We start from the raw sequence: 26,161 nt of genomic DNA on the forward strand, positions 1-26,161 counted from the left end.
TGGTTAGTTGAACTAAAAAGAAAAAATAAAAGTCACAAAACAGGCAGAGTCTTTTGAGAAAATTCAGTCTAAATTCAATTTACCTTAAGTTGATAATTACCAAGAGGTCTAAAAATGCATGTAAAAATGGTTCAATTTCTAATTTAGCTTCAATTCAACTGATAAAATAGAAAAATTCTACATAACTAGCAAATCATATCAGGCTTTAAAAAAATTGTTAAACTATGTAAGAACATACATTTGTAAATATCCTGATTAATGAAATAAGAAATATTTGATTTTTAAAGAAGCATACTTACAAAATTCTTGGTTTCCATACTGTTATTTTTTTAAAAGATATTTTACTTAGATTTCACACTAGGAAGTAGAGATCTAGTCTGAATTCACAAAGAAGAAATGCAATCTGGCCTTTACATTTATATTTAACAACTGAATTTTAAACAGCTCTCTTTGCCATGAATATTTTTCAAAAGTATAAAACTAATTTAAAAGATTCATATATGCAAATAAATGTGTAAAGTAAAAGAACACAAGTTTAAAAATGAAATAAATATGCCTTAATGACAGTTTCTTAATGGCTTCCCTGAAAGCTAAGTGTCAAATTCTGTCAGGCTGCGTTTCTATTTTTTAATAAAGCTCTAAGTAGACCTCCTTCTAGCTCCGAGATCTATGTAACACACAAATATCCTACTTACGATACTCACAGGCTTTAATTTTTCTTCCACGTAGGTCAATACTACGGTCTTTTCCCTGAAAACTTGAAAGGCTTCTTATTCACTGGTCATGTTGCTATCAGACTTGACACATCAGTAATGATCCACCCTTTAATCATCTTCAGCCAGCTCCTCACACTGCTCAGAACTTACTGTGCATTACAGGTGATACTTCTTACAGCAGATGTCGGTTGTGGTCCCAAAGCACAAGCGCTGCTCCCACAGGGACAAGGAACTCCTAACAACAGTTTCACCTGCTTCTTTTTGTAGGCAGAGAAGCAATGTGGTATTTGTTTTGAACAACTAATGCTTTCAAGACGACTCTACACCTGAATTTTCATTAGATTGCTTGACATAAGCCTATTCTTTCATAACACTGCAGCAAATATAGATTGCATGATTCCCTTAGGGGAAAAAAAAGTCTTTTTTATAATTTTTTCTCTCTGGCGCAGTTTAGTTTACCTTTCTGTTACAGCAAATTGCTAGAAGAACTGTTTCTTAGGTTTCTAATGGCGCAGCATTAACAGAGTGAATGATTCACGGATGTTCTTCCTAACATTCAAGAGTAACACGGAAGGCTAGCAGTGCAGCCCAGGTCCAGAGCTGATGAATGGTGCAGTGCTGCTGTTGTCATAGCAACCAACAGGAAAAAAAAAAAAGCAGCACCATATAAGGAGCTGTGACATGGATTCTGGGACCAATTTATACTAAAAAGCTGTAAGCTCCTCATGCCTTAAAGCTATAAATTCCTCTCTTACTGATTCCTCCTCAGGTTTTACTCTTCTGAATTCCCAATACAGAACTATGCAAATATACATTGAAAATACAGTAAGTAGACAGAAACAAAAAACTGCATACTGAGGTAATAAAATAATACTTCAGCAAGCCAATAATGTCTATAATACCTTTATAATTTACTGAGTTAAATGTTAAAATTAGACAATAATATTTTGTTGCAGCATAAGGAACTGTCTAGAACTTTAGAGAAAATTTTTTAAAAACTTAGGAATATTAGAAAGCTAAGTAAACATTTTTTATTGAGGTGGTATATATCAGATACACCAAAACTGCAGGACCATCGGCTAACTGAATAACAAAGTAGTAATGGTAACAACTTCAAAGAGAGGAACACTGTCTCCTGTGGTCCTTCTAGATTCGAAAAGATTCACAACACACTAACTTTACTGAAAGTGCACAGAGCCTTTATTTATAATCAAGGAAATTTCCAAATCAAATATTAGTGGATTAGGGTCACTATTCTATCCCACGCTTCTGGAGGCCCCTCCTTCTACTGGGCCTGCAGAACCTTTCTCTTGTCAGTTTTCTGCACACCCCCAATACTGCTCCCAGGAATCCAGAAAGGTTCCTTCTCTTCCGGTGGGTAGTAGGATAGCTTTCAAAAGGAATCACGGGAAGAGTAGGCAGGCAAAATGTCAATGTACAGATTGTCATCATGTTGCTCCTCTGACGTGTTCTGCACATGGCCCTGACTTGACTTGTATAGAAAAAAACTTTTCACTAGAATCCTGGGACATGGTCCCCTGGCACTATATTCATATATTTCATCTATTTAAACAAGGCAATTCTGTAGAAAATTATATCAATCTGTATTTTCTATTCTACCAGCACTTACATAATGAAATATTCCGATATAACACAAAGGAAACTAGGTAAATCTATTTATTAAAATTTTCATTACAATAATTGTGATATCATTATGTATTTGTGGATCATAGATTTATGATGCATTAATCTCTAAAAACAATTATGACCTCTATAAAATGGCACTAAAAAGGACAGAATTGTAGTAGAAAATACAGGTAATCTGACTAGCCTTCTCACTGGAATTATAACAGTAGCTTAGCCATCCACCAGGGTAAGTCACTTAAATCACTCTAACCCTCAGATTCACCATCAGTAAACTATGGGTAACAACCCATTTTCTTTTCTCTCTAAAGCTATTATGGGACTAGAATTAAATAATATAAACCAAAAGTTTGAAATTCTAAGCATCCATACTTTATTATCTTGAAAAACCTAATTAAAGCAGAATAGCAAAGCCAATAAGGAGAAATGGATCTCAGCTGAATTCAACAGATACACAAAATGGCCTGAAATATGTTTCCAGGCTGTTTTTACATCTGATGAAATATTTGGTCTCATCATATTGTACATACTTGTCACAAGAAATTATTTCTTTGATAATGATAGCAAACAAAGGTACACGGACTAGTGTTAAAGGATTCTAATTATGTAAATGTAATTTTATTGCCCCAATATGACTTATGTAGAAGGGTACATAGTAAAGAACATGTAAAATTATAAACTTGTTGATCTTTAATTATTTTTTCTTTCACCTAACTAGAAACTGTAGGGTAAACTTAAAATTTAAGCAATTATGTTTGATTTGAAAATTGCATGGACAGCATACCTCAGTGCTCTGTCTCCTTGACAGTCTAATCTCTTCCATCTAGTAAGCTTTTAAAATCATGTATTATCTTGCCCCAATGGTAAATTTTTTAAAAAAGATTTATTTATTTATTTGAAAGGTAGAATTACAGAGGCAGAGAGACAGACAGACAGACAGACAAACATATCTTCTGTTCATTGGTTCACTCCCCAAATGGCCACTATGGCCAGGGCTGGGCCAGGCTGAAGCCAGGAGGATGGAACTCCATCAGAGTCTCCCACATGGGTGGCAGGTGTTCAAGTACTTGGGCCACTCTCGATTGCTTCCCCAGGTGCATTAGTAGGGAGCTAGATCAGAAGTGGAGCAGCCAGGACTCAAACCAGCACTCACAGGGGATAATGGAATGGCAGAGAGCAGCCTAACCTATAGTGCCACAACACTGGCCCTTCTTATGGTAATTTTAAAACAGATTTTGTTTTTTATTTATTTGAAAGGCTTAGTGACAGAGAGAGAGGAGGAGATACAGCATCTTCCATACTCTGATTCACTCCCCAAAGGGCTTCAGCAGCCAGGTCTGGGCCAGGTCTAAGCCAAGAGTCAGGAACTCCATCCTGATTTCCCATGCTTGGGCCAACTTCTGCTGCCTTTTCAGGTGCATTAGCAAGAAGCTGGACCAGAAGCAGAGTAGCTAGAACTTGAACTAGCATTCAGATATGGGGTGCTGATATAGCAAGCAGTAGTTTAACCCACTGTACCACAACAATGGACTCCCTAGTAGTTATTTTTGAAGAAATCCTCTTTAGTTCTGACTTTTTAGAGGATGGCCCATAGTCCTTGGGCCCCTGCACCCATGTGGGAGACCTGGAGGAAGCTCTTGGGTCCTGGCTTCAGATCGGCATGGCTCCCGCCATTGCGACCAACTTGGGGGTGAACCAGTGGATAGAAGACCTCTCTCTCTCTCTCTGCCTCTCCTTCTCTCTGTGTAACTCTGAATTTCAAATAAGTAAATAATCTAAAAAATAAACTTGGATAACAAGTCATTTTTCTACTGCCTTTCATTTTAATGTTGCTCATGCTCTAAAGAAACTAGCATGAGGACATGGTTAAGATAATTTAAAACACAAAATACACAGATTTTGTTTTGTTTAAAAAACTGGATTTAAAGGTAAGCAAAGACAGAGAAGAGAGGCTTAATGAGCTAAGCTATTCCTCTGGCTACTAATTTTTTAACTGTTACAATTTTTTTGAAAGATCCATTTATTCATCTGAAAGTCAGAGCTACCCAGGAAGAGAAGGAGAGGCAGAGAGAGAGAGAGAGAGAGAGAGAGAGAGAGAGAATCCTTCCCAGATGGCTACAATGGCTGGAGCTGCGCTGATCCAAAGCCAGGAGCCAGGAGCCTCCCCCGGGTTTCCCACATGGGCACAAGGGCCCAAGGACTAAGGGCTGTCTTCCACTGCTTTCCCAGGCCACAGCAGAGAGCTCGATGGGAAGTGGAGCAGCAGGGACCCAAACCGGCACCCACATGGGATGCCAGCATTGCAGGCGGTGGTCTCACCAGCTACGCCACAGCGCCAGCCCCCTGTCTTGCAATTAATTTAAAAGCAAATAATTCTAAAATTTACTCAAGGTTTTCTTTTTTTTTTTTTTTTAATTTTTACTCTTTTCCTAGTCTTCTCCCTTTATAAGCTTTCTCTAAAGAGGGATCATCAGTGCTAAACTCTACAGTGGCAGGACAGTACTTATCGAGAGATAAATCTATGAATTCTCTATTCTCATAGAAGAAACTTATAATAAAAATTCAAGTTTTGACCACATTTCTATGTGAGGTTGTGCCTCTCCTATGAATGGCTACCACTCCAGAACAGTGTTTCAATCTGCAACAGAAAATGATGACAGAGAAGAGAAAGAAATACATTCTTTAAAATTACATATATGTTAGTCAACTACTTCATCATCTGATGATCAGTAGAAGAGTAGGAGAGTTACAACTGTGAAGGGTGAACCAGCAGGACTGGGCATACTGAGAAACAGTATTTCTGTCTAATGAACGCCATGAATTTAAGAGATTTTTGAGTGTAATTTTCATTATATTCAGTTTCACTTGATATGTTGACCCACTACCTAAACCCTACATAAAATTTTTCCAAAAATGTGATGCTACCTCTAAATTATAATTACAACATTTGAAAAAGATCATTAGCTGGCAGGTGGCTCTTCCAGAATGCTTTTAGTGTAAATAGAGCATAAAAGGGCATATGTGCTGTAAGATATACACATATCAAATCTCATTCTTCTCACTTTACATCATTACTATGGATTTATAACATTCACTACAAGATACAGACGTATATAGAACTTTTTTTTAAAAAGTAATCACTTTCAGAAATCAGAAACATAGACTTTAACCAGAAATGGGGAAAATATGGATGTTCAACCAAATCTGGTATAACTTCAAACACTGATCATTATGCTGTCTAAGCAAAATTATCAAAACAGATCATGAATATTGCATAGACACTTCCAAAATGGTCAACTTTTTTTTCTGAAATCCAACCAATAACATCAAAGAATGACTGACATGGTAGGGATTGTGTTTTTATAGTAAAGAAAAGTCAACTGAAATGAAAATGACCTTTGAAACACTCTGCCCTCTGGTGTTTGAAATCCTTACTAGAAAGCAAGTACTTTGTCATACCACGTGTTTATTACTGTTAGGCACCGAATACATCAATTTGAGTGCATAATTTTGTATAATAAGAAAAATGCATGTTTTAGTAGAAAACTTATATTATTAGAATGTGAATTTACATTCTATGCTAAGCTTTACATTATCCCATTATATAATTTTCTTCCTCTTTGGAGAGGCACTTAGGATTACTTTTGAATTGTGGATATTTATTTGCCTTTTGTGATGCTTTGGGACTAAAAGTATTCCTATGGCCAACAGTATTTAGGCCTTACATTTTTAAACTGCTCCTATTCCTCAGGAGGAGGGCAGATAAGCAAATAGGGGAGGTCATTGTCAATTAAGCATAACAATAGACTTCCTAAGAACTAAGACATAAAATCATGCTGAGTTTTCTGAGGAAGATTAGAGGAAGTATGGACAATGAAGAATTTTCTTTATAACCCACATAGTATTTTCCCTGTTCTAAAGTGATATCCAACTCCTGGAACCATCACACAGCAACTAGATATTTTATAGATATATTTTTAAAGTATTATCTATCACTGTATTAATGAATTAAAACAATGATATATAACTAGTAAATAGTTTCAAGTGAAAATGAGTTGATCACAGTAGAGTAATAAAATTTCAAGCAAAGCAAAATAAGGTAGTTTACCTATATTACAGGCAAATGATTACTATCTTATAGGCCTTTTTAAATAGTGAAAATTACATCCAGGTAAAGCACTGAATATTATGAAGTATAACAGTGATAAGGATAATGTTATTCAAAAAATAAGTCATTGTCAAATCAGACTTAAATGTTTGTCACAGTAACTGCTAGGAACAGAAACTCTCTACACACGACTTTACTCCTCTCAGCCAACATGGTATCACCTTCACTTTATATGTAAGGAAAGAGAAGCTCAGAAGCCCAGATAGAATGCTTACAAAGGAATGAGGATCGGATTTTAACCTGGTTCTTTGTCCAACTGTACTCTTAACCAGTACAGCCCTACTGATTCTTTTGATCCTGGAGTTCTCAGCCTTAATTCTATCACATTATTCAAGAAATTCATTGAAAGCTAACATTACTTTTTATATGTCCTCCTTGGTAGACATATTTCTTGGTGCTGACTACTTACCCCAGTCCATGAACTTTGCCTGTTGCCCACCCCTAGGTTCCCATAGATTTACAGGTTCCAAACACTTCCAGTGACACTCAACAATTACCTACTGTTAATACACCTTAATGTTCAGGATTGCATTTTGCTAACTTGCCTTCACCTCAGGTCCTAGGTGCTCCTCTTTTGACCCTTCATTGTCCATGGCACATAAAGGAATGCTAGACAAAGTCAATTCTAGGCAAGGTTTTCGGCAGGAACATCTCTTTAAAAATGCATAGAAAAGGGGGCTGGCACTGTGGCGCAGAGGTTAATACCCTGGCTTGAAGCGCTGGCATCCCATATGGGGACCAGTTCGTGATCCGGCTGCTCCACTTCCCATCTAGCTCTCTTCTCTGGCCTGGGAAAGAAGTAGAAGATGGCCCAAGTCCTTGGGCCCCTGCATCCTCGTGGGAGACCTTGGAAGAGGCTCCTGGCTCCTGATCGCTGCAGCTCCAGCTGTTGTGGCCAACTGGGGAGTGAACCATTGGATGGAAGACCCTCCCCCCACCCCGCCTCTCCTCTATGTGTAACTCTTTCAAATAAATAAATAAATCTTTAAAAAAAATACATAGAAAAGGAGCTATGAGCCAGTGGTTGAGTAATTTAAAAAAAAATATGGTTTTAAGGTACTGGTTAAAAATAGAAAGTAATTTATACAATCATGAACATACGGAAGCACCTACAGAAAGAAATATAGTCAAACCGAGAATATTTTGATGAAGGCAGATGTTGTCCAAATAAATAAATATAAAAAGAGAGGACACAGCCGGCGCCATGGCTCAATAGGCTAATCCTTCGCCTTGTGGCGCCAGCACAACAGGTTCTAGTCCCGGTCGGGGCGCCAGATTCTGTCCAGGTTGCCCCTCTTCCAGGCCAGCTCTCTGCTATGGCCTGGGAGTGCAGTGGAGGATGGCCCAAGTCCTTGGGCCCTGCACCCCCATGGGAGACCAGGATAAGTACCTGGCTCCTGGCTTCGGATCAGCGCAATGCGCTGGCTGCAGTGCACCGGCCGTGGCGGCCATTGGAGGGTGAACCAACGGCAAAAGGAAGACCTTTGTCTCTGTCTCTCTCTCTCACTGACCACTCTGCCTTTCAAAAAAATTATAATAATAAAAAAAGAAAAAAAATAAAAAAGAGAGGACACAACGATGAAAAGTAGAAAATCCCCTAATTATATTGTCGAGAAGAATAAAGTCTCAGCTGAGAAAAGTTATGCTTTTTAAGACAGTAAAGAGAATTGAAGCCATTTTGTTGGAATAACATGACTCCAAAATCTGCCATGTTTTGCAACAGCCTGCTTCAAGGGAGAAGCAGAAATTACTTGATCGTTGTTATGAAACTTAATGGCCCAAAGTGATGGTACTCAGAAATGATTCCAATATGAAGGCCTCTCCCCTCCAGGATTAAGGCCCTTATCAAAGAGGCTTCATTCAGTGTTCAGCTCTCTTGCCCTTCTAGTTTCTGCCGTGAGAGAACAGTGTTTCCTTCTTTTTTTTTTTTTTAATTTTATTTACTTCATTTTATTTGAAAGGCAGAGAAACTGAGAGACAGAGATTTTCCATCTATTGGCTCATCACCTAATGCCTAAAACACCCAGGCTAGGACCAGGCCAAAGACAGCAGCCTGGAACTCCATTTGGGTCCTCCACATATATGACAGGGACCCAAGCACTTGAGCCATCATCTGCTGCCTCCCCATAGCAAGAAGATGGATTGGAAGCAGAGGAGCCAGATTGCAAACCAGCACTCCTGTATGGGATGTGGGTGTCCCAAGCAGCAGCTTAACCTGCTGTACCACAATACCCCCACCATAATGTTTTCAAGGTTCATCCACGTTGTATTATGAACAGGTGAATCATTTATTTTTTATTTTCAACTAAGATGGATATACATTTTATTTACCCATTTATCAGTTCATGAACATTTGGATTGTTTTCACTTTTCATTATTATGAATAAGGCTGCTATGAAAAATGTGAACACAAGTTGGTATGAGTGCACATGTTTTCATTTCTATTGTGTTGCTTCATCTATTTTGATGCCATGTTGTTTCATGCATAAAAGACCAATACTTATGTATTTCATGAATTATATCTGTATAAAACATCAAATAATACTTTTTGCTCCAACTGTTATTTTCTTCACTTAATTTTGACATTATTGCAAATAATGATTTTTGTTAGCACTTTATTTTATTCACAAATTTTGTCTTGTTATTTTAGGAGTACCTGTTATAAATAAATAATATATCAATGAAAATACTTTTTACACATTCAGATACTTTACTTCCTTATTAGGGAAATTGACATCATTCATATTTCATGTGAAAGCTGTCTTATTTTAACATTTTATATGGTCCTTTTTTTTTTTTTTTTTTTTTTTTTGGAAAGGCAGAGTGGACAGTGAGAGAGAGAGAGAGACAGAGAGAAAGGTCTTCCCTTGCCGTTGGTTCACCCTCCAATGGCCGCTGCAGCCGGCGTGCTGCAGCCGGCGCACGGCGCTGATCCGATGGCAGGAGCCAGGTACTTATCCTGGTCTCCCACGGGATGCAGGGCCCAAGTACTTGGGCCATCCTCCACTGCACTCCCGGGCCACAGCAGAGAGCTGGCCTGGAAGAGGGGCAACCTGGACAGAATCCGGCGCCCCGACCAGGACTAGAACCCGGTGTGCTGGCGCCGCAAGGTGGAGGATTAGCCTAGTGAGCCGCGGCGCCGGCTAAAATCTAGTTTTTAAAGCACTTTAACTACTATCCTGTTCTAGTTTTCTTTAACAATGCTAACTCATGATGTCTGAAATTATTTGTTCTGAATTAAGAAATAACCTCCTAACATTTTCTATTTTTTGGAAGATGAAGAAATAATCTTTTCAGGGCCAAAAACAAAAGAAAGAGATCCCCTTTCTCCACTCCTACCACTGAATTATCTTTGGAGTTTACAAGTCGAATTTGTAACCCATAAGCCACAGAACCTGAATTAAAACTAGGTAGAAACTAAATTAGAAACAGCAACTAAATGAGGTCCAGACCTAATAGTTTAATTAGAACTATTATTCCAAAGAGCTTAAATATCTTCATATGTATTTCCTCAATTAATTTTACAAAAATAAGTAGCATCTTAACAGTTAGCAATGATGGACCTTAGACTATCACATATGTCTACTATTTCTTAATCTGATATAATACACCATAATACATTTTGAATTCCAATGTTTTCCTAAAATTAAGATATTTACTCATATGCTTACAGTATTATAAGCACAGTGAAGTAAATCAGACTATAGACTAAAATTTGCTGTAGTCCATTTATATCTTCAAATTAGCATTTCAATAATTTTCTGTGTCCATATGATCCAACATAAAAATGAGAAGTAACATTTAGTCGATGTTTATTATATGCTAGGTCATATGTATAATATTACTTTTTACATCAATCCTTAATTTTTTCCTAATAAAATTGTGATAGTGACGTCTTCAATTCCAGTACATTTCAAAAAATTGTAGGGTAATCATTCTTATATATATAATGAGTACACTAAAATATATCAACTATGTAGAATACTACTATGCAATGGTACTTTTTAATATCAAAAGAACTTTACAATGATTTTTCCAGGATGTCCCTGGAACAAGTAAACATTTCTATTTCATCCATGACAAAAATAGTATTTGGGCTATGTCTAGCATCTAAGATAGTTAGGCTAAGCATGATCAGATCAGTTGTTATGACTTATCTACTATCCAACTCGGTTTGCCACAAGGTCATTCCAATCTATTGGCAGCAAGTACTTTTAAAATCAAGCCAAAAAGTTTTTTTCCCCATAGATTAGATAATAACCCATTTGATGTCAGTAACTGAAGATTACTCCTCAGGAAAGTAGAAGAACTTATTGTAACTAAGTTACTTTTACTTGAAGGTCACTTTCCGAAAGCTCAGAACACCTATTTGGCATAGCTAATAGAAACTCAATTGTCTAGATCTCTTTAAAAACTACAATAACAACTGTGGCTAATACTCTATGTCAGACACTGTTATGTGCTTCACATGTACTAACCCATCAAATTATTTTCGTAGTCCTATAAAGTAAATACTATTATCGCTGTTTGAGAAATAAGGAAACTGAAGTACAGAGACTTTAAGCATATTTAAACATTGTCAGAGAGTTAGAAACTGGCAGTTAGTATCCATTTTGTCGTATCATCTCATGAAATTTTAGATTTTATAAAAGGTAAAATTACAAACATTATTGAAGAATATAAAACAAAACCTATGGCACCCCTCTTCTACTTCTGAGAAAGAGCTATTACATTCCTAACGTCCAACAAATGAATGCATGTGTGTCTATGCATATATTATTTAGGAAAACATGGATTTTTACCATTAATAACTATGTTTACATTATTGCTGTGTAGACAATACTACATTTACTTACACATACACACATACACACTTTCAAACTTGTTCAAATTTATTAGTAAGCAAAGTAAAATTGTTGTGCCAAGCTGTGTACAGTTATGATTTTAATACAGCTTGTCAAATTGTATTAAAAATGGTTGCATCAATTTGCACCCTTACTAAACACGTAAATACTAAAAATTTAAATTTTATTAAACAACATATACACCAGGTAAATAGTGTAAATTCAGTTACGTGTTGAATGAATTCTTGACATTTCTTAATTATCCATATTTAACAAAGGAAATATGCTCAGGGTCTTTATGATACTGTGAAAAAAAATCATGGGAAGGGTACAAAAAGAGTATATGGAAGATAACTGGGGTCAACAATGTGTCTCGGTATTTTCTTCCACATCTCCAGTAAGCAGCCTTGAATCCTGTCTAACCTCTAGATCTTCTAGTTTCTCTTTATTTCTTATACCACTTGGCTGTATCTACTGCTACTTCGAACAACAAAAAATATAAATTGATATATCCAGATGCCATAGGTGAGGTTGTTTTTAACATTTATTTATTTATTTGAAGGGGATAATGACAGAGAGAGAGGAGGGTGTGAAGAGACCTCTCACATGTTGGTTCACTTTCCAATGGCTGCAAAGGCAGGGGCTCATCTACACTGAAGCTAAGAGCCTAGAACTCCATCTCATGTGGTTGGCAGGGGCCTAAGTATTTGGACCATCCTTTGCTGCTTTCCCAGGCACATTAGAAGGGAGCTGGATCAGAAGCAGAGCAGCTGGAACTTGAACCAATACTCTGATATGGGATGCCAGCATTGCAGGCATCAGTTTAGCTCAATGAGCCACAATGCCAGCCCTGGGCGAGGTGTTTAACTTCTTTAAACTCAAATTTTTCTCATTAATAAAATGAGACAAATTTGGAATTTAAGAGACTGAATATTAATATTGACTCTGCCTGCTTCTCAGCTGCATTACCTTTGTAAGACATTTTGCTTTCAATTCATTTATCTCTCTACAGCTTAATTTATTCATTTGTAAAATGGAGATGTATGTGAAAAACACATGAGCAAATAAAGTATATGGCATAAAGTAGCCATTCAAATGAAAATTGTCATTATTATTACTATTAGTCATTAAAAGACACGACTCTGGGCAGGCCCTGTGATGCAGCAGGTTTAGCTGCCATTTGGGATGCTGGCATCCCATTTCAGAGTGCCAGCTGGAGTCTTGGCTACTCTGTGCTCCCAAACCAGCTTTCAATTTATACACTCAGAAGGCAGCAATGATAGCCCAAGAACTTGGGTTCTTGTCACACATGTGGGAGATCTGGATGAAGCTCCTGAATCCTGGTTTGGCCTGGCCTAGCCTTAGCTGCACTGGGCATTTTGGGAGTGAACCAACAGATGGGAAAATCTCTATATCTCCCTCTGGCTCCCTCTCTCTGTCCCTCTGCTTTATAAATACAAATAGTTATTTTTTAAAAGCATGATTTTAAAAACATTGAATATTTTAACATTCTAACTGGTGTCTAATGTTTTAAGTATGTTTCAAACTGTGTCATCATCATAAGAATAATACAACATATCAGTATTCATCTGACAGATGAGAAACAGAAGCCCACCATGATGAAGTGACTTGCTAGGAGCTGGGACACAAACAGTTTGACCACTGGGCCTGTGACTCTCTTAGTAATTACATTTACTGTATTATTTTTATACTAAATAAAGTGTATAAATGTTTAAAATTGATTAAGCTCCAAATTATGTGTTCCTATTCTTGAACAGACTTTTCATTATTCTCACTCCTTCAAAACTAAAGTCAAAATACTTGAAAATAGATCTATGTCTGCAAATGGGTTAAGGACAAAGTTAAATATACAAAATAGAAAACAAGGGTTATATACTAACAATAGGAAACGAAGACTCCTTATAAGACAAAAATGTAAGTACCCACCTTGTAAGAGGTGGAGACAATGACTAAATATCAGAAAAACATGCAAAGTTAATGGACACAGAATACCCTAGTTCCTTATAGTTCATTCCTTACTTGCCAATAATATCCAGTTAAAAGATACATCTGATCATATTCCTTGCCATTCCTTCTCTGCTTAAAATTCTACAGTCATAGTGGGCTCCTTACTATACCTCTACAAACTCTGGCTTCTACCTTTCTCTTCAATTCATTTTCTACCATCCTCCCCACTGACTTATTCTGCTTAAACCATACTTGTCTTGTTTCCATTCCTTGAACTGCCAAACTCTTTTTGTCCTAACTGTTCCCTTTGCCTTGAAGGCTCAGATCCCAGATTTTGTATAGCTGGCTCCTTTTTTCAGTCAGACCTCAACTCAAACATCTCCTCTGACTCTCCTTGAGCATTCCTCAGAAAGAAATTCTACCTGTCTCCCGGTCTCTATCTCATTCCTTATAATATTACTTTCATAGTACTTATCACAACCCAACATTTCTGTTTATTGGTTCTGAATTTATTGTCAGTTTTCCTCCTAACTGGAATATGAACACCTTGAAAACAGGGACCTTAATTGTCTTTCACCATTCTATCCATCCACAGCAGTGTCTGGCATACAGTGGGCCCTAGACAAATACGTGTGGAACGATCAGGTGAAAAGTACTAAAGAATAATGAGTAAACTACATTGATTGTACCAGAGACAGAGGACTAAACATTAGAAAGACAGACAGGATATAGAATAGGTTATTCTGATCCTAATTACTCAACTTGATGGATAATATAAGTAGAACTTTAAATAATGAAAGTGGATAAATCAGAAAGTGGAGCTCTTAAATCATTAAAATATTCTTTTTGGTAAATGATGTCAAGTAAGAAATATCCTCTGGTGGACATGGTCAGCAAGTCTCTCTCCATTCAACTTCCCTTTTATTCAATTCTAACAAAACATGATTAGGAAAGCAAGGATAACTGAATAATCGGACTAAAGTTTTTATTTTAAATCTGAAAGTAATTTCATCCCAGGTTAAACAAGAAAATTCTGTCATCTGCTTTACTTGGCAGAAAATTGGCCACAGAAACATTTTCAAATCTTCTTTCAGGAAACAGATTTTTTTTTTTTAAAAAAAAAGGAACAGATTTCTTCCATTCAGACATTTCAAAATATATTCTCAATCTTTAAATTCTTAAGATTCTGACAGTCATCCACAAATAAAATAAAACTATTTAAGAGATTCCACATATTTCAAACACCATAAAATTAAAACTCAATAGTTCATATGTGTCACTAATCAAATATACCCCTAAATATTTTAACAAAGGATGCCTATATAAGTTGAAGTTCAATTTGCAATAGACAAGTGGGATAAGACAGTGATAATCTCCTCAACCTCAGGCAATCTAGTTCACTTCCTAGTAGAAGCTAAACTTTTCTTGCTATTTCTCCCAGCGTGGACTATAAAATGAGGCACAACACATGACAGCTATCAGATTTGTTTTGTATTTTCAGTAATCAACAACACATTTTTAACCCCCAACGGGGGACTATTTCTAAAGATTTCTTTAAAATGTATTCAAGCTCAATCATGTAAGTTACATTTTAAAAATTAATTAATTTGAGAGACAGAAAAACACAAGGAAAGTGGGAGTAGTAAAAGGGGGAGAGAGAGCAAGCTTCTAGTTCATGCCCCAAATGCCTACAATGGCTTGCTGAGCTGGGGCAAAAGCATGAAGCCAGGAACACAATCCAGGTTTCCTTACATGGCTGCAGGAACCCAATTATTTGAGCCATTACCTGCTGCCTCCCAAGGTCTGCATCAGCAGGAAGCTGGAATCAGGGGTAAGAGCTGTCACCAAAACTTAGTACTCTGATATGGTTGGAAGGATCTTAACCACTTGGCCAAATACCTGCCTGTATCATATTTTTAGACATTAGAAGAGAACTGATACTTTGGGCTATTATATTATTAAGCTATTTTATTGACTATCTAAGTGGACTTTGACTCAGTTATTTGAAAATGCCTAAAATACAACAGACAGTGCAAAGAGGTTTAATGTGTGCTCTATGGAACTACAGAATAAATAAAATTATTTTGATGAAAATTATAAAAAGTTTTTCTCTACTTACAAGAGCGTAAAAATTCCATTTTCCCTCTTTTTATTTTCTTTTGAATTGTTATAACAATCATACCTCCCATCTGTCTAGCTCAATTTTAGGTACATTGGAAAAAGTCAATACTCTTTATAACTAATTTCCTGCCTCCATGCACTTGTAACTCATCGATGCCACTCAATTTAACTGACATCAGGAAAATATTGATAATGAGAGAAGAAATCTAACAGTGACTCAAATTACATATTTGCATAGCTAAGTATTCTTCAACTATATATTAAACATTTCCTTGCAAAAACTTATAAGGACAAAAACTTATTTAATAAAGATACAATTTCACATCTAACAATTTTATCTGTATGGACAATCCATATTGTGATATGACACAAAAGTCAGTTCAATTCACAACTTCATGCATAGTAGTGAACATCCTAAGAAGTTGCAGTAATGTTCAATGGTTAGGAGAATATCTAAATCAGCTTGTAAAAATAGAGATGAAATACACAAATTATGATTTCAAGCAAAAATATAACTGATGCACCTTTGCTGAACTATCAAGCTCTTATTATCCTAAAATTACAATGGCTCCATCTGTTAATCTGACATGAACAAGCTGATAAACGAAATCAGAACAGTGTATTTTGGCAAAACTAGAAACTTCCTGAAAACCTAGAAAAATATGTCCACACCAGATGGGTCATTTAGAAAATAAATACATCAATCTGTCAAACTGAGTACTATTCTAATTATCTAAATTAAAACCAGTAGGAACTCCACTTCCCAAGAGTCTATGACAATTAGGAAGGCCAATGAGGAAAAATCTACAGATGCACATAAACATATCTGATGTGACCCAAAGTGTCATACTGATAGGTTTCCTGTTATACATACTAAATTTAGGTAAAGTCCTTACCAGTTAACTTCTTCACAGGTTGGAGCCGAACACTGATAGACTGATGTGTGAGTAAGGGGGAGGATGGAAGAGAGCGAGACATGCCCTCCATAATCCGAATGTGCTGCATACCTTCACTCGCTGGAAGTGGTGGAACAGCATAGTCTGGCTCAAAAGCACAGTCGCTTTCTGTGGAGATGCCACCTGTCAGACAGAATGTAATGAAACAAAAGAGCTGGTGAGAAAAGATTCTTCCTTTGCTATTAAAATATATCTTTTAGGATGATTCAGAACAGCACACACTGGCATTGATTTTCACTGTGAAAGGCCATATAAGGCCATCTTCAACACATTTGAGAGTATTTCAAAAAAAGTATGTAGAAAAATCGAATAACCATATTTGGGAAGCAATTATTTTTAAATCAATGCGTAGTTTTCTCATGATATGCATTTTCTGCGAATTTTTGAAGTACCTGATACATTAATTTTCATAATATGTATTCAACTTCAGGTCTAGCAGTAGGAAGTCAAAGATGAGTAAAACAGGGTTCCTTACCCTGATGTGAATATTATACAATGTACACATGTATCAAAACATTACATGCTACCCCATAAATATGTTCACTTTTAAGAATATAATTAAAAGAATATAATGCTGGAAAAAAATAGGGTTCTTTCTTGTGAGAGGCTCACTGTCTCATGAGAGATACAGCCATATAAATAAATAGTTACAGTAACTGCAAAGTGTTAGTTAGAGCAATGATCATAAATTCTTTTCTTCATAGGACAAACATGAAATAAAAAATTAACCTGCTTGACAATCTATTATGTACAATTGCTACTAGGATCATTGTAACTCCTTCCTGTATCCCAAAAAGTATATACAAATACAAGGAAGTAGATTGACATTATTATATAGCGATTTTAAAATCTACTTTTTAAATTTTTTTTAAATTTATTTGGCAAAGTTAGACAGAGAGAGAGACAGAGAGAAAGGTCTTCCTTCTGTTGGTTCACTCCCCAAATGGCTGTTATAGCTGGAGCTATGTGGATCCAAATCCAGGAGCCAGGTGCTTCCTCCTCGTCTCCCACGTGGGTGCAGGGCCCAAGCACTACCCGGGCCCACAGCAGAGAGCTGGACTGGAAGAGGAGCAACCAGGACAGAACCGGCGCCCCAACCGGGACTAGAACCCGATGCCTATATGGGATGCGAGCGCTGCAGGCGGAGCATTAGCCAAGTGAGCCACGGCACCGGCCCCTAAATCTACTCTCTTTAAAATTTATTTATTTGTTTGGAAGGTACAGTTACAGAAAGACATAGGGATATATAGAGAGGCATCTTCCATCTACTGGTTCACTCTCCAGATGGCTCCAACGGCCGTGGTGGGCCTAGCCAAACCCAAGAGCCTCAACTGGGTCTCCCATGTGGGCAGCAGGGCCCAAGAACTTGGGTCATCTTCTGCTGCTTTCCCCGGTGAATTAGTAGGGAGCTGGATCAGAAGAAGAGCAGCCAGGACTTGAACCAGTGCTCATACAGTATGCCAGCGTTACAGATGGTAGCATAACATACTGGGTTATAACACTGGTCCTCGGACTATCATTCTTATCTCAATAGAAACTTATTTTCAGAGAATCTAAAAACTTTACTTTTCTTATTATTTATTTATTTATGTGAAAGAGTAAGAGAGAGAGAAGGGTTAGACAGAGAGAGATATACCAACTGCTGGGTCATTCCTCCAAATGCCCTCAACAGCCAGGGATGGGCCTAGCTGAATCCAGGAGCCAGGAACTCTACCCTGGTCTTTCACACGTGTGGCAAGGGATCATTTGCTCCCTCTCCAGGTGTATATAGCAGGGAGCTGGATTGGAAGTAGAGCAGTTGGGATTTGAACCAGCAGCATTGAGGGCAGTGGCTTAATCAATTGTGCCACAATGCCAGCCCTGAATCTACTCTAATTTTTAGAAAGAGTTATTATATACTATTTATTTCCATTTATATGTTGTTTACTTACACTTTTGGTAATGGCAAATTATGTACTTCAGACCAACTTTTCTCTAAGAAAGAATAAAAATATTTTTATTTATAGACATAAATCTTTGCGAAGTCACAGGAGAGTTAGCAGCAAGATGAAGAATTAGAAGGAAAAGATGAAAGTCTGACATTATAGTGATATCTTTTAACTTAGTGGCAACTGTGAGGCTAAAAGTTAACAATTTTCTAGAGCTGAGAGTATGCATATTAGAGTCTAGGGCTCAGCAAGAGGTAAAGGGCAGCTGGTAAAACTCTAATCCTTTCCATGAGCACCCAAAGTGCTACAGTCTAGAAGTAACTACGAAATAAAACCAGAGTGGCCTTGAGAAGGCCTAAAGCTTGGCTCCAACTATCTCCCACAAAGGCAGTCCTGAAGCGCTAGTGCCTGACAAAAACAAATACAAATCTTGGCAGAAGATACCACTACCATTGATCTCAAATCATTATCTTATGAGGTTGCTTCAAAAGTTCATGGAGGCTGGTGCCGCGGCTCACTAGGCTAATCCTCCACCTGTGGCACCAGCACCCCGGGTTCTAGTCCCTGTTGGGGTGCTGGATTCTGTCCCAGTTGCTCCTCTTCCAGTCCAGCACTCTGCTGTGGCCCGGGAAGGCAGTGGAGGATGACCCAAGTGCTTGGGCCCTGGAACTGCATAGGAGACCAGGAAAAAGCTCCTGGCTCCTGGCTTCAGATCGGTGCAGTGTGCCGGCAGTAGCAGCCATTTGGGGGGTGAACCAACGGAAGGAAGACGTTTCTCTCTGTTTCTCTCTCTCACTGTCTAACTCTGCCTGTCAAAAAAAAAAAAAAAAAAAAAAAAAACAAACCAAAAAACAAAAAACAAAAAAAAAACAGTTCATGGAAAACAGAATTAAAAAATGATTTTGTTTTGATGCAAGAAAGTTTAGAAATTCACGCATAGTTTTTTCATAATAAGCATTTTCATGAGCTTTTAGAAAATCTGTTACATATAATATCATGTCCTTAATAAACAGTAACAGAAATAACATGAACAAAATAAATGAGAAAAATCATATAAGCTACAAATAGTTGGATAGGGAGTACAGAGTATGGAACAATTAAGCACAAAAATTATAAATGCTTAATACGTTTAAAATATAAAGAAGCTTAGCAAAGAACTGGGATCTCTCTTTTTTTTATTTTTTGACAGGCAGAGTTAGACAGACAGAAAGGTCTTCTTTCCGTTAGTTCATCCCCCAAATGGCTGTTATAGCTGGCGCGCTGCACCAATCTGAAGCCAGGAGCCAGGTGCTTCCTCTTGGTCTCCCATGCAGGCGCAGGGCCCAAGCACTTGGGCCATCCTCCACTGCCTTCCCGGGCCACAGCAGAGAGCTGGCCTGGAAGAGGGGCAACCGGGACAGAATCTGGCACCCCGACCGGGACTAGAACCCAGGGTGCCGGCGCCACAGGTAGAGGATTAGCCAAGTGAGCCGCGGCACCAGCCTGGGTTCTCTCAATGGATGGGTTTTAAGCAGATTTGGTGGATATGGAAGGAATTAGTAAAGTGGAAGATAACAGAAAAAAATTATAATGGTGAATGGAAATGTATTCTTACTTATGACACCAAGAGCATGAACCATGTAATCACTGAAATTTACGAAAACTGTGCATCAAAATATATTATTAAAGAGACAACTATCAAAATGGGAGAAAATATTGGCAAATCATATACTTGATAAGGTTCTATATAAAGAATTCTTACGACTCAGTAACAAAAAGACAACCCAATTTCAAGATGGGCAAAGTACTGAAACAGACATTTTTCCAACGAAGATATACAAATGGCCAACAAGTACTTGGAAAGATGCTCAACAACCCCTCTAGAAAAGCAAATCAAAGCCACTGTGAGGTAATCATTTACATATACTAGAATGGGAACAATGATATCACAAAAAACACAAAAAATGTTTGTGAGGATGTGGATAAATTAGAACCCTCACACATTGCTGGTAGAATGTCAGATGGTAGAACTGCTATGTGAAAAACAGTTTGGCAGTTCCTCAAAAAGTTAAACAGAATTACCACATGACCCAGCCCTTCTACTTCTGGGTATAACCCAAAGCAATAAAAACAGATTTTTTTTTTCCAAGCAAAAACTCAAAACATGAATGATCACAGCAGCATTATTCATAATGTCCCCAAAGTATAAATATAAATATCATTAAAGGTGAATGGATAAAGAACATGTGCACATCTACATAACGGATTACTATTTAGCCATAAAAGAATTGAAAAACCTGAAAAATAGAAAAAATAAATAAAATACAAAAGCCACAGGTTGCACATTTCCATTTGTAGGAAGTGTTCGGAACACGCAAATCCAGAAAGACAGAAAGTAGATTAGTGGATTCCATGGACCAAGAGGAAGAGAAAGGAGGAGGACCTGCACAATAGGGGACCTCTTCTGGAGTGATGCACTAGACAGCAGCAATGGTTTCACAACACTGTAAATGTGCTAAGTTGTTACTGAATTGTATATTTTTAAGTGGTGTAGTCTATGATACGTGAATTTCACCTCAATTTTAAAAATCTTGTAGATGGGGCCCATGTTGTGGCACAGCGAGTAAAGCTGCCACCTGCAGAGCCCATTGCAGCCATTTAGGGAGTAAATTGAAGACCCCCCCCCTTCCTCTCTGTAACTCAAATAAATAAATAAATCTTTTAGATATTCACCACTACCTATGTATTTTTCAACCCAGAGCACTACAAACTATCACTAATTTTTCCCATTCTTAATCCTCTACAACAAATATATTAGCAGTTCTGTAGATAATCAATCCAAAATACATTAAAAACATGCCACATTCTTCCATGTCTACTATCCTAGTCTATTCCACTATTACCTTTCTCCTAAACTTCCATTAGGAGAAATCTGTGATTTATTTCTTAAATTTTACAAGGATATGTCCTAAGCTTTTCCTTCTTATTAGTTTCTGGGTCCTTTCATTCACTGTTGACTAATTCTTTCATTACTATTGACTAATTCTACTCCAACTAGTGTTTTCTCTTTCTCTGGAACTCTGGGTATTGCATTTCTCAGACCTTTTATGTATGTTTCTCTAATAATAGATTTTTAATCTTTGGGCTTTCAAGAATAGACAAGATTGACTTATATGACGTGTAGTGCTTTACAGGTTTAAGAAGAAAGAGGCAGATAAGCAGTATAATCCTCCAGCTGAGGAATCCTTTTATTGACAAAAATCAGCATTAGAATTTTTAAAAGAAATATATCTAAAATAAAGCATTTGATTTAGTGAAGCACCTCTTTTAACTTAAAAATGTTCCAATGTTAAAAATTAGCTGATAATTTTAGAATCTAATAACACTCCTTAAGGAATAATACTGCAATTAGTCCAGTTTGGCTGTCCTAGTCTACTTTTCTGCTTAACAACATTTTCTTCTGTCTTCTCTGTCCTATTAATTGTGCTTGAACTCATTGCAGCAATGCAGGGAAAACTAAAATTATATGTTTTGGGGGCCAGTGTTGTGGCACAGTGGGTTAAAGCTCTGGCCTGAAGTGCCAGCATCCCATATGGGTGCCGGTTCTAGTCCTGGCTGCCCCTCTTCCGATCCAGCTCTCTGTTGTGACCTGGGATAGCAGCAGAAGATGGCCCAAGTCCTTGGGCCCCTGCACCCACATGGGAGTCCCGGAAAAAGCTCCTGGCTCCTGGCTTTGGATCAGAGCAGCTCCGGCCATTGTGGCCAATTTGGGAGTGAACCAATGGATGGAAGACCTCTCTCTGTGTTACTACCTCTCTCTGTAACTCTGTCTTTCAAACAATTAAAATAAATCTTTTTTTTTTTAAATTATGTTTCAACTAACAAAAAAGTTCTGGTAAGCATTCACAGAACTTGGTGGCAAATTAGCTCTTCTTGGGTAACTAGCAACCCAAAATACTCATGCAATTGGCAACTGACTATGGGTCAGCTGATCTAGTTAGGATGGAAAGGGCTAAACACCAGTTTTATGGTCAGGTTTAGAATTACTCCAGAGGATCTTTAATATTGGGCCAAGGGGCAAGTGAATACTTCAGGCATATTCTTGTTATGATAGAGTAGAGGAATGGAGGAGGCCACGTTAAGCCAAAGGAATATATTTAAGGCTTCTGCTTACTTACATTCCATGGCCCCAAGCAAGTCATATGACCAAAGTCTCATTAATGGAGCATCCACTAGTGGGAGCTAAAACAAAGTTACATTACCAAAAGGAATTGATACATAATTTTATAACATGAAGTAAAAAATTAAGAATCTAATTTATGAAGTCTGTAAGATAATATTTACTGATAGTCTACACTTACCAATCCTTATTTTCTATCTTTCTTTTTCTTAACATTTTTCTGTATAATTGATGCGGCAAATAAGATACACTACTGACTTAGAAGAAAAAAAAAACCTCAGTTATGCTGGATATTTGGTAATTGGATATTCAAAAGTTGAGCTATGAAAGAAAGGGATGTCAAATGTATAGATACTTAAGAAATTCTAGGAGGGGCAAACATTATGGCACAGTGAGTAAAGACACCATGTGGGATGTCCACACCCCACACTGCAGTGCTAGTTTGAGTCCTTGCTACTCTGTTTCCAAACCAGCTTCCAAGTAATACATTCTATAAGTAGCAGATGATGGCTCAAGTGATGGGGCCTCTGACCCCACAGGGAAGGCCCAGATGGAGTTCCAGGCTCCTGGCTTTCTCCTGGCCCAGCCCCTGCTGTTGTAGTCATTTGGGGAGTGAGGCAGCAGATAGAAGACATCGTTCTCTTTCTCTCTCCCTCTTCTTTTCCCTCTTCCTCACTCCCTTCTTCTCTTTTGCCCCCTATTACTCTGCCTTTAAAATAAATGAAAATAAACATTTTTAAAGAGAAATATTGGGAGTAACTGTGACTCAATTAAAATTCCAGTTATCGTTATGTAAAGTCTCATATTTAACACAGATGATTATCTGATTAAAGTTCAACTTAATAAAGAATTTCTGTAGCCTAAGGCAATAGTATTCCAAAGAACTGTTGTCTAATTTTTCAAGTCACACAACCACAAATAAAACTTACAAACCAAAAACTTCCACCATGATACATCTGGTAAACTGTATGATTTGTAAATTTTTTAGTTTACATGCTATGCTTCAAAGCATGCTTATTTTAAAAATATGCACAAGAAAAAATATAGCATAGTGATAACCTGGTCTTGAAAGATAAAGAATCTTTACATATTTCAGAAATAAAGGGGTTTTACCTAAATTTTTCCAAATATCCTTTCACCTCAGGGCTTATATTACTCTGTAATTTCGTAACATTCTCACAAGTGTATACATTATTTTGTAGGAAACAGGCCCAGAGAAGTATAACTAGTGCAGAATCATGAAATCAGACAATATGATTGCTTATGCAGAGAATTCTAAGTTATCTACAAAAAAGCTATTAGAATCAATAAATGAATAAGGCAAATGTATACGTTACAAAGTTAATGTATAAGAATCAAGTGACTTTCCATATATGAACAATGAACACTTAGAAAATGAGAATTATTTAAAAAATCAGCACCATTGGTGTCAATGCTGTGGTGTAGCAGGTTAAAGCCCTGGCCTGCAGTAACCACATCCCATATGGGTGCTGGTTGGAGTCCTGGCTGTTCCTCTTCTGATCCAGCTCTCTGCTATGGCCTGAGAAAGCAGTGGAAGATGGCCAAGTCCTTGGGCCCCTGCACCAGTGTGTGAGACCCAAAAGAAGCTCATGGCTCCTGACTTCGGATCAGCTCAGCTCTAGCCATTGCAGCCATCTGGGGAGTGAACCAGAAAATGGAAGACCTCTCCCTCTCTCTGTCTCATACCTCTCTCTGTAACTCTGTCTTTCAAATAAATAAAAATAAATCTTTAAAAAAATATCAGCACCATTAAGAACAAAAAATACTTAGGAATAAATCTGATACAATATTTAAAATGTCTGCATGCATAAAACCAATGATGCGAGGGCAAGTGCTATGACATAGCGGGTAATGCTACTGCCTGAGTGCTGGCATCACATATGGGCACCATTTCAAGTCCCAGCTGCTCCTCTTTCAATCCAGCTCTCTGCTACGGCCTGGAAAAGCAGTAGAAGGTGGCCCAAGTCCTTGAGCACCCGCGTGAGAAACCTGGAAAAAGCTTCTGGCTTTTGGCTTCAGATCAGCCCAGCACTGGCCATTGTGGCCATTTGGGGAGTGAACCAGAGATTGGAAGATCTCTATCTGCCTCTGCCTCTCTGTAACTCTGTCTTTCAAATAAATAAATAAATAAATCTTTTAAAAATACTTTAAAAATCAATAATGAGAGAAATCAAAGACCTAAGTGAAGATATATATATATAACATGTTCATGGATATGTAGACCTCATATCAGTACATCAGTTCTCCAATTGTTCCTTCAAATATGATGCAAACTCATGAAAATGCAGCAGGTAGTTTTCTGGTAGAAATCAACAAACTGATTTTAAATCTTATGTGAAAAAAACAAAGGAACTAAGACAGTTGAAACAATTTAAAATAAAGAAACACAAAGTTGAGATTTCCATGGTACCTAATTTAATGAATTACTATAAATTTACAGTAATCCAAAGAGTATGTGGTACTAGAAAAAGAGCAGACATAAAAATCAATGGAATGGACTAGAGAAACCAGCCAAAGACACATATGCCATGTTTTGGATATGATTTATTGCCAAAAGTTCCATGTGTTGGAAGCTTGGTACCCAGTCTAACAGCATTAGAAGCAGTAGGACCTTTAAGAGAAAAGGCCAGTGAGAAGTGATTGTGCTTGACTGCCCTCATGAAGGGACTAATGCTGGTCTTGTGGGAGTGGATTAGTTCCTGGAGAGAAGGTTTGTCTTGCTTATTCACTGGCCATAGGATGCTGACCCTCTCTCTTCCTTTTCCTTCCTCTCCTTCCACACGATCTTTCTCAATCCCTCTGCTTTCACTCACATGTACTATCATAATGTGATGTTTGCTATGCTTTGATGTAACCAGGGGGCCCTCACCAGATGCTGTGCTGTTTGACACCTGAACTGTGATCAAGTAAACTTCCTGTCTTATATATACTCCACTATCAGGTATTTTGTTAGAGCAATATAAAATGACTGAAACACACACAAATGAGAGTATAATCAAAAGTATCAGGGTAATTCAACATAGAAAGCATAATCTTTCAAATAGTTCTGGAATAGCTGAACATGCTTCTGTAAAAACAGAACTTCAATCATTCATCCATCCATTCAGAAATCAAATAGAAATTGGTCACAAACATAAATATTAAACGTAAAAGTATAATACTTTTAAAAGAATATATAGGAAAAAATTGTGTGAACTTGAATAAGGTAAGACTCTATAAAAGACGACCATATAAGAAAAACTTGATAAGTTGGAATTCATAAAAATTAAAAATTTCTACTTGGGCCAGCACTGTGGCATAGCAGGTAAAGCCACTGCCTGCAGAGCTGGCATCCCATATAGGCGCTGGTTCAAGACCCAGCTGCCCCTCTTCTGATGGCTCTCTGCTATGGCCTGGGAAAGCAGCAGAAGACAGCTCAAGTCCCTTGGCCCCTGTATCCATGTGGGAGACCCATAAGAAACTCCGGGCTCCTGGGTTCAGACAGACCCAGTTCTGGCAGTTGCAGCCATTTGGGGAGTGAAGCAGTGGATGGAAGACACACACTCTCTCTCTCTTCCTCTGCTTTTCAAATAAATCTTTTTTAAAAAATTCTACTCTTCAAGACACTGTTAGAAAATTAAAAGACCAGTACTGTTA

The 26,161-nt window shown here is 37.5% G+C and overlaps 1 protein-coding gene across 18 annotated transcripts in view; it reads right to left on the bottom strand.

Moving 5' to 3' along the window:
• The window catches only part of TANC2 (tetratricopeptide repeat, ankyrin repeat and coiled-coil containing 2), a 438,885-nt gene that overhangs the window by 259,320 nt on the left and 153,404 nt on the right, over window positions 1-26,161 (bottom strand). For 13 of the 18 annotated variants that reach the window (XR_007911352.2, XM_051825092.2, XM_051825091.2 and 10 more), the window contains one exon: window positions 16,358-16,540. Coding sequence is in view for 16 of the 18 variants with exons in the window: in XM_051825092.2 (XP_051681052.1) it covers window positions 16,358-16,540 (183 nt within the window). In the remaining 2 variants the exon portion in view is untranslated. The other 5 variants (XM_051825098.2, XM_051825097.2, XM_051825096.2 and 2 more) reach the window with 2 other exon arrangements.

This window comes from Oryctolagus cuniculus, chromosome 17 (assembly GCF_964237555.1).
Source record: "Oryctolagus cuniculus chromosome 17, mOryCun1.1, whole genome shotgun sequence".
Classification (NCBI taxonomy): Eukaryota; Metazoa; Chordata; class Mammalia; order Lagomorpha; family Leporidae; genus Oryctolagus; species Oryctolagus cuniculus.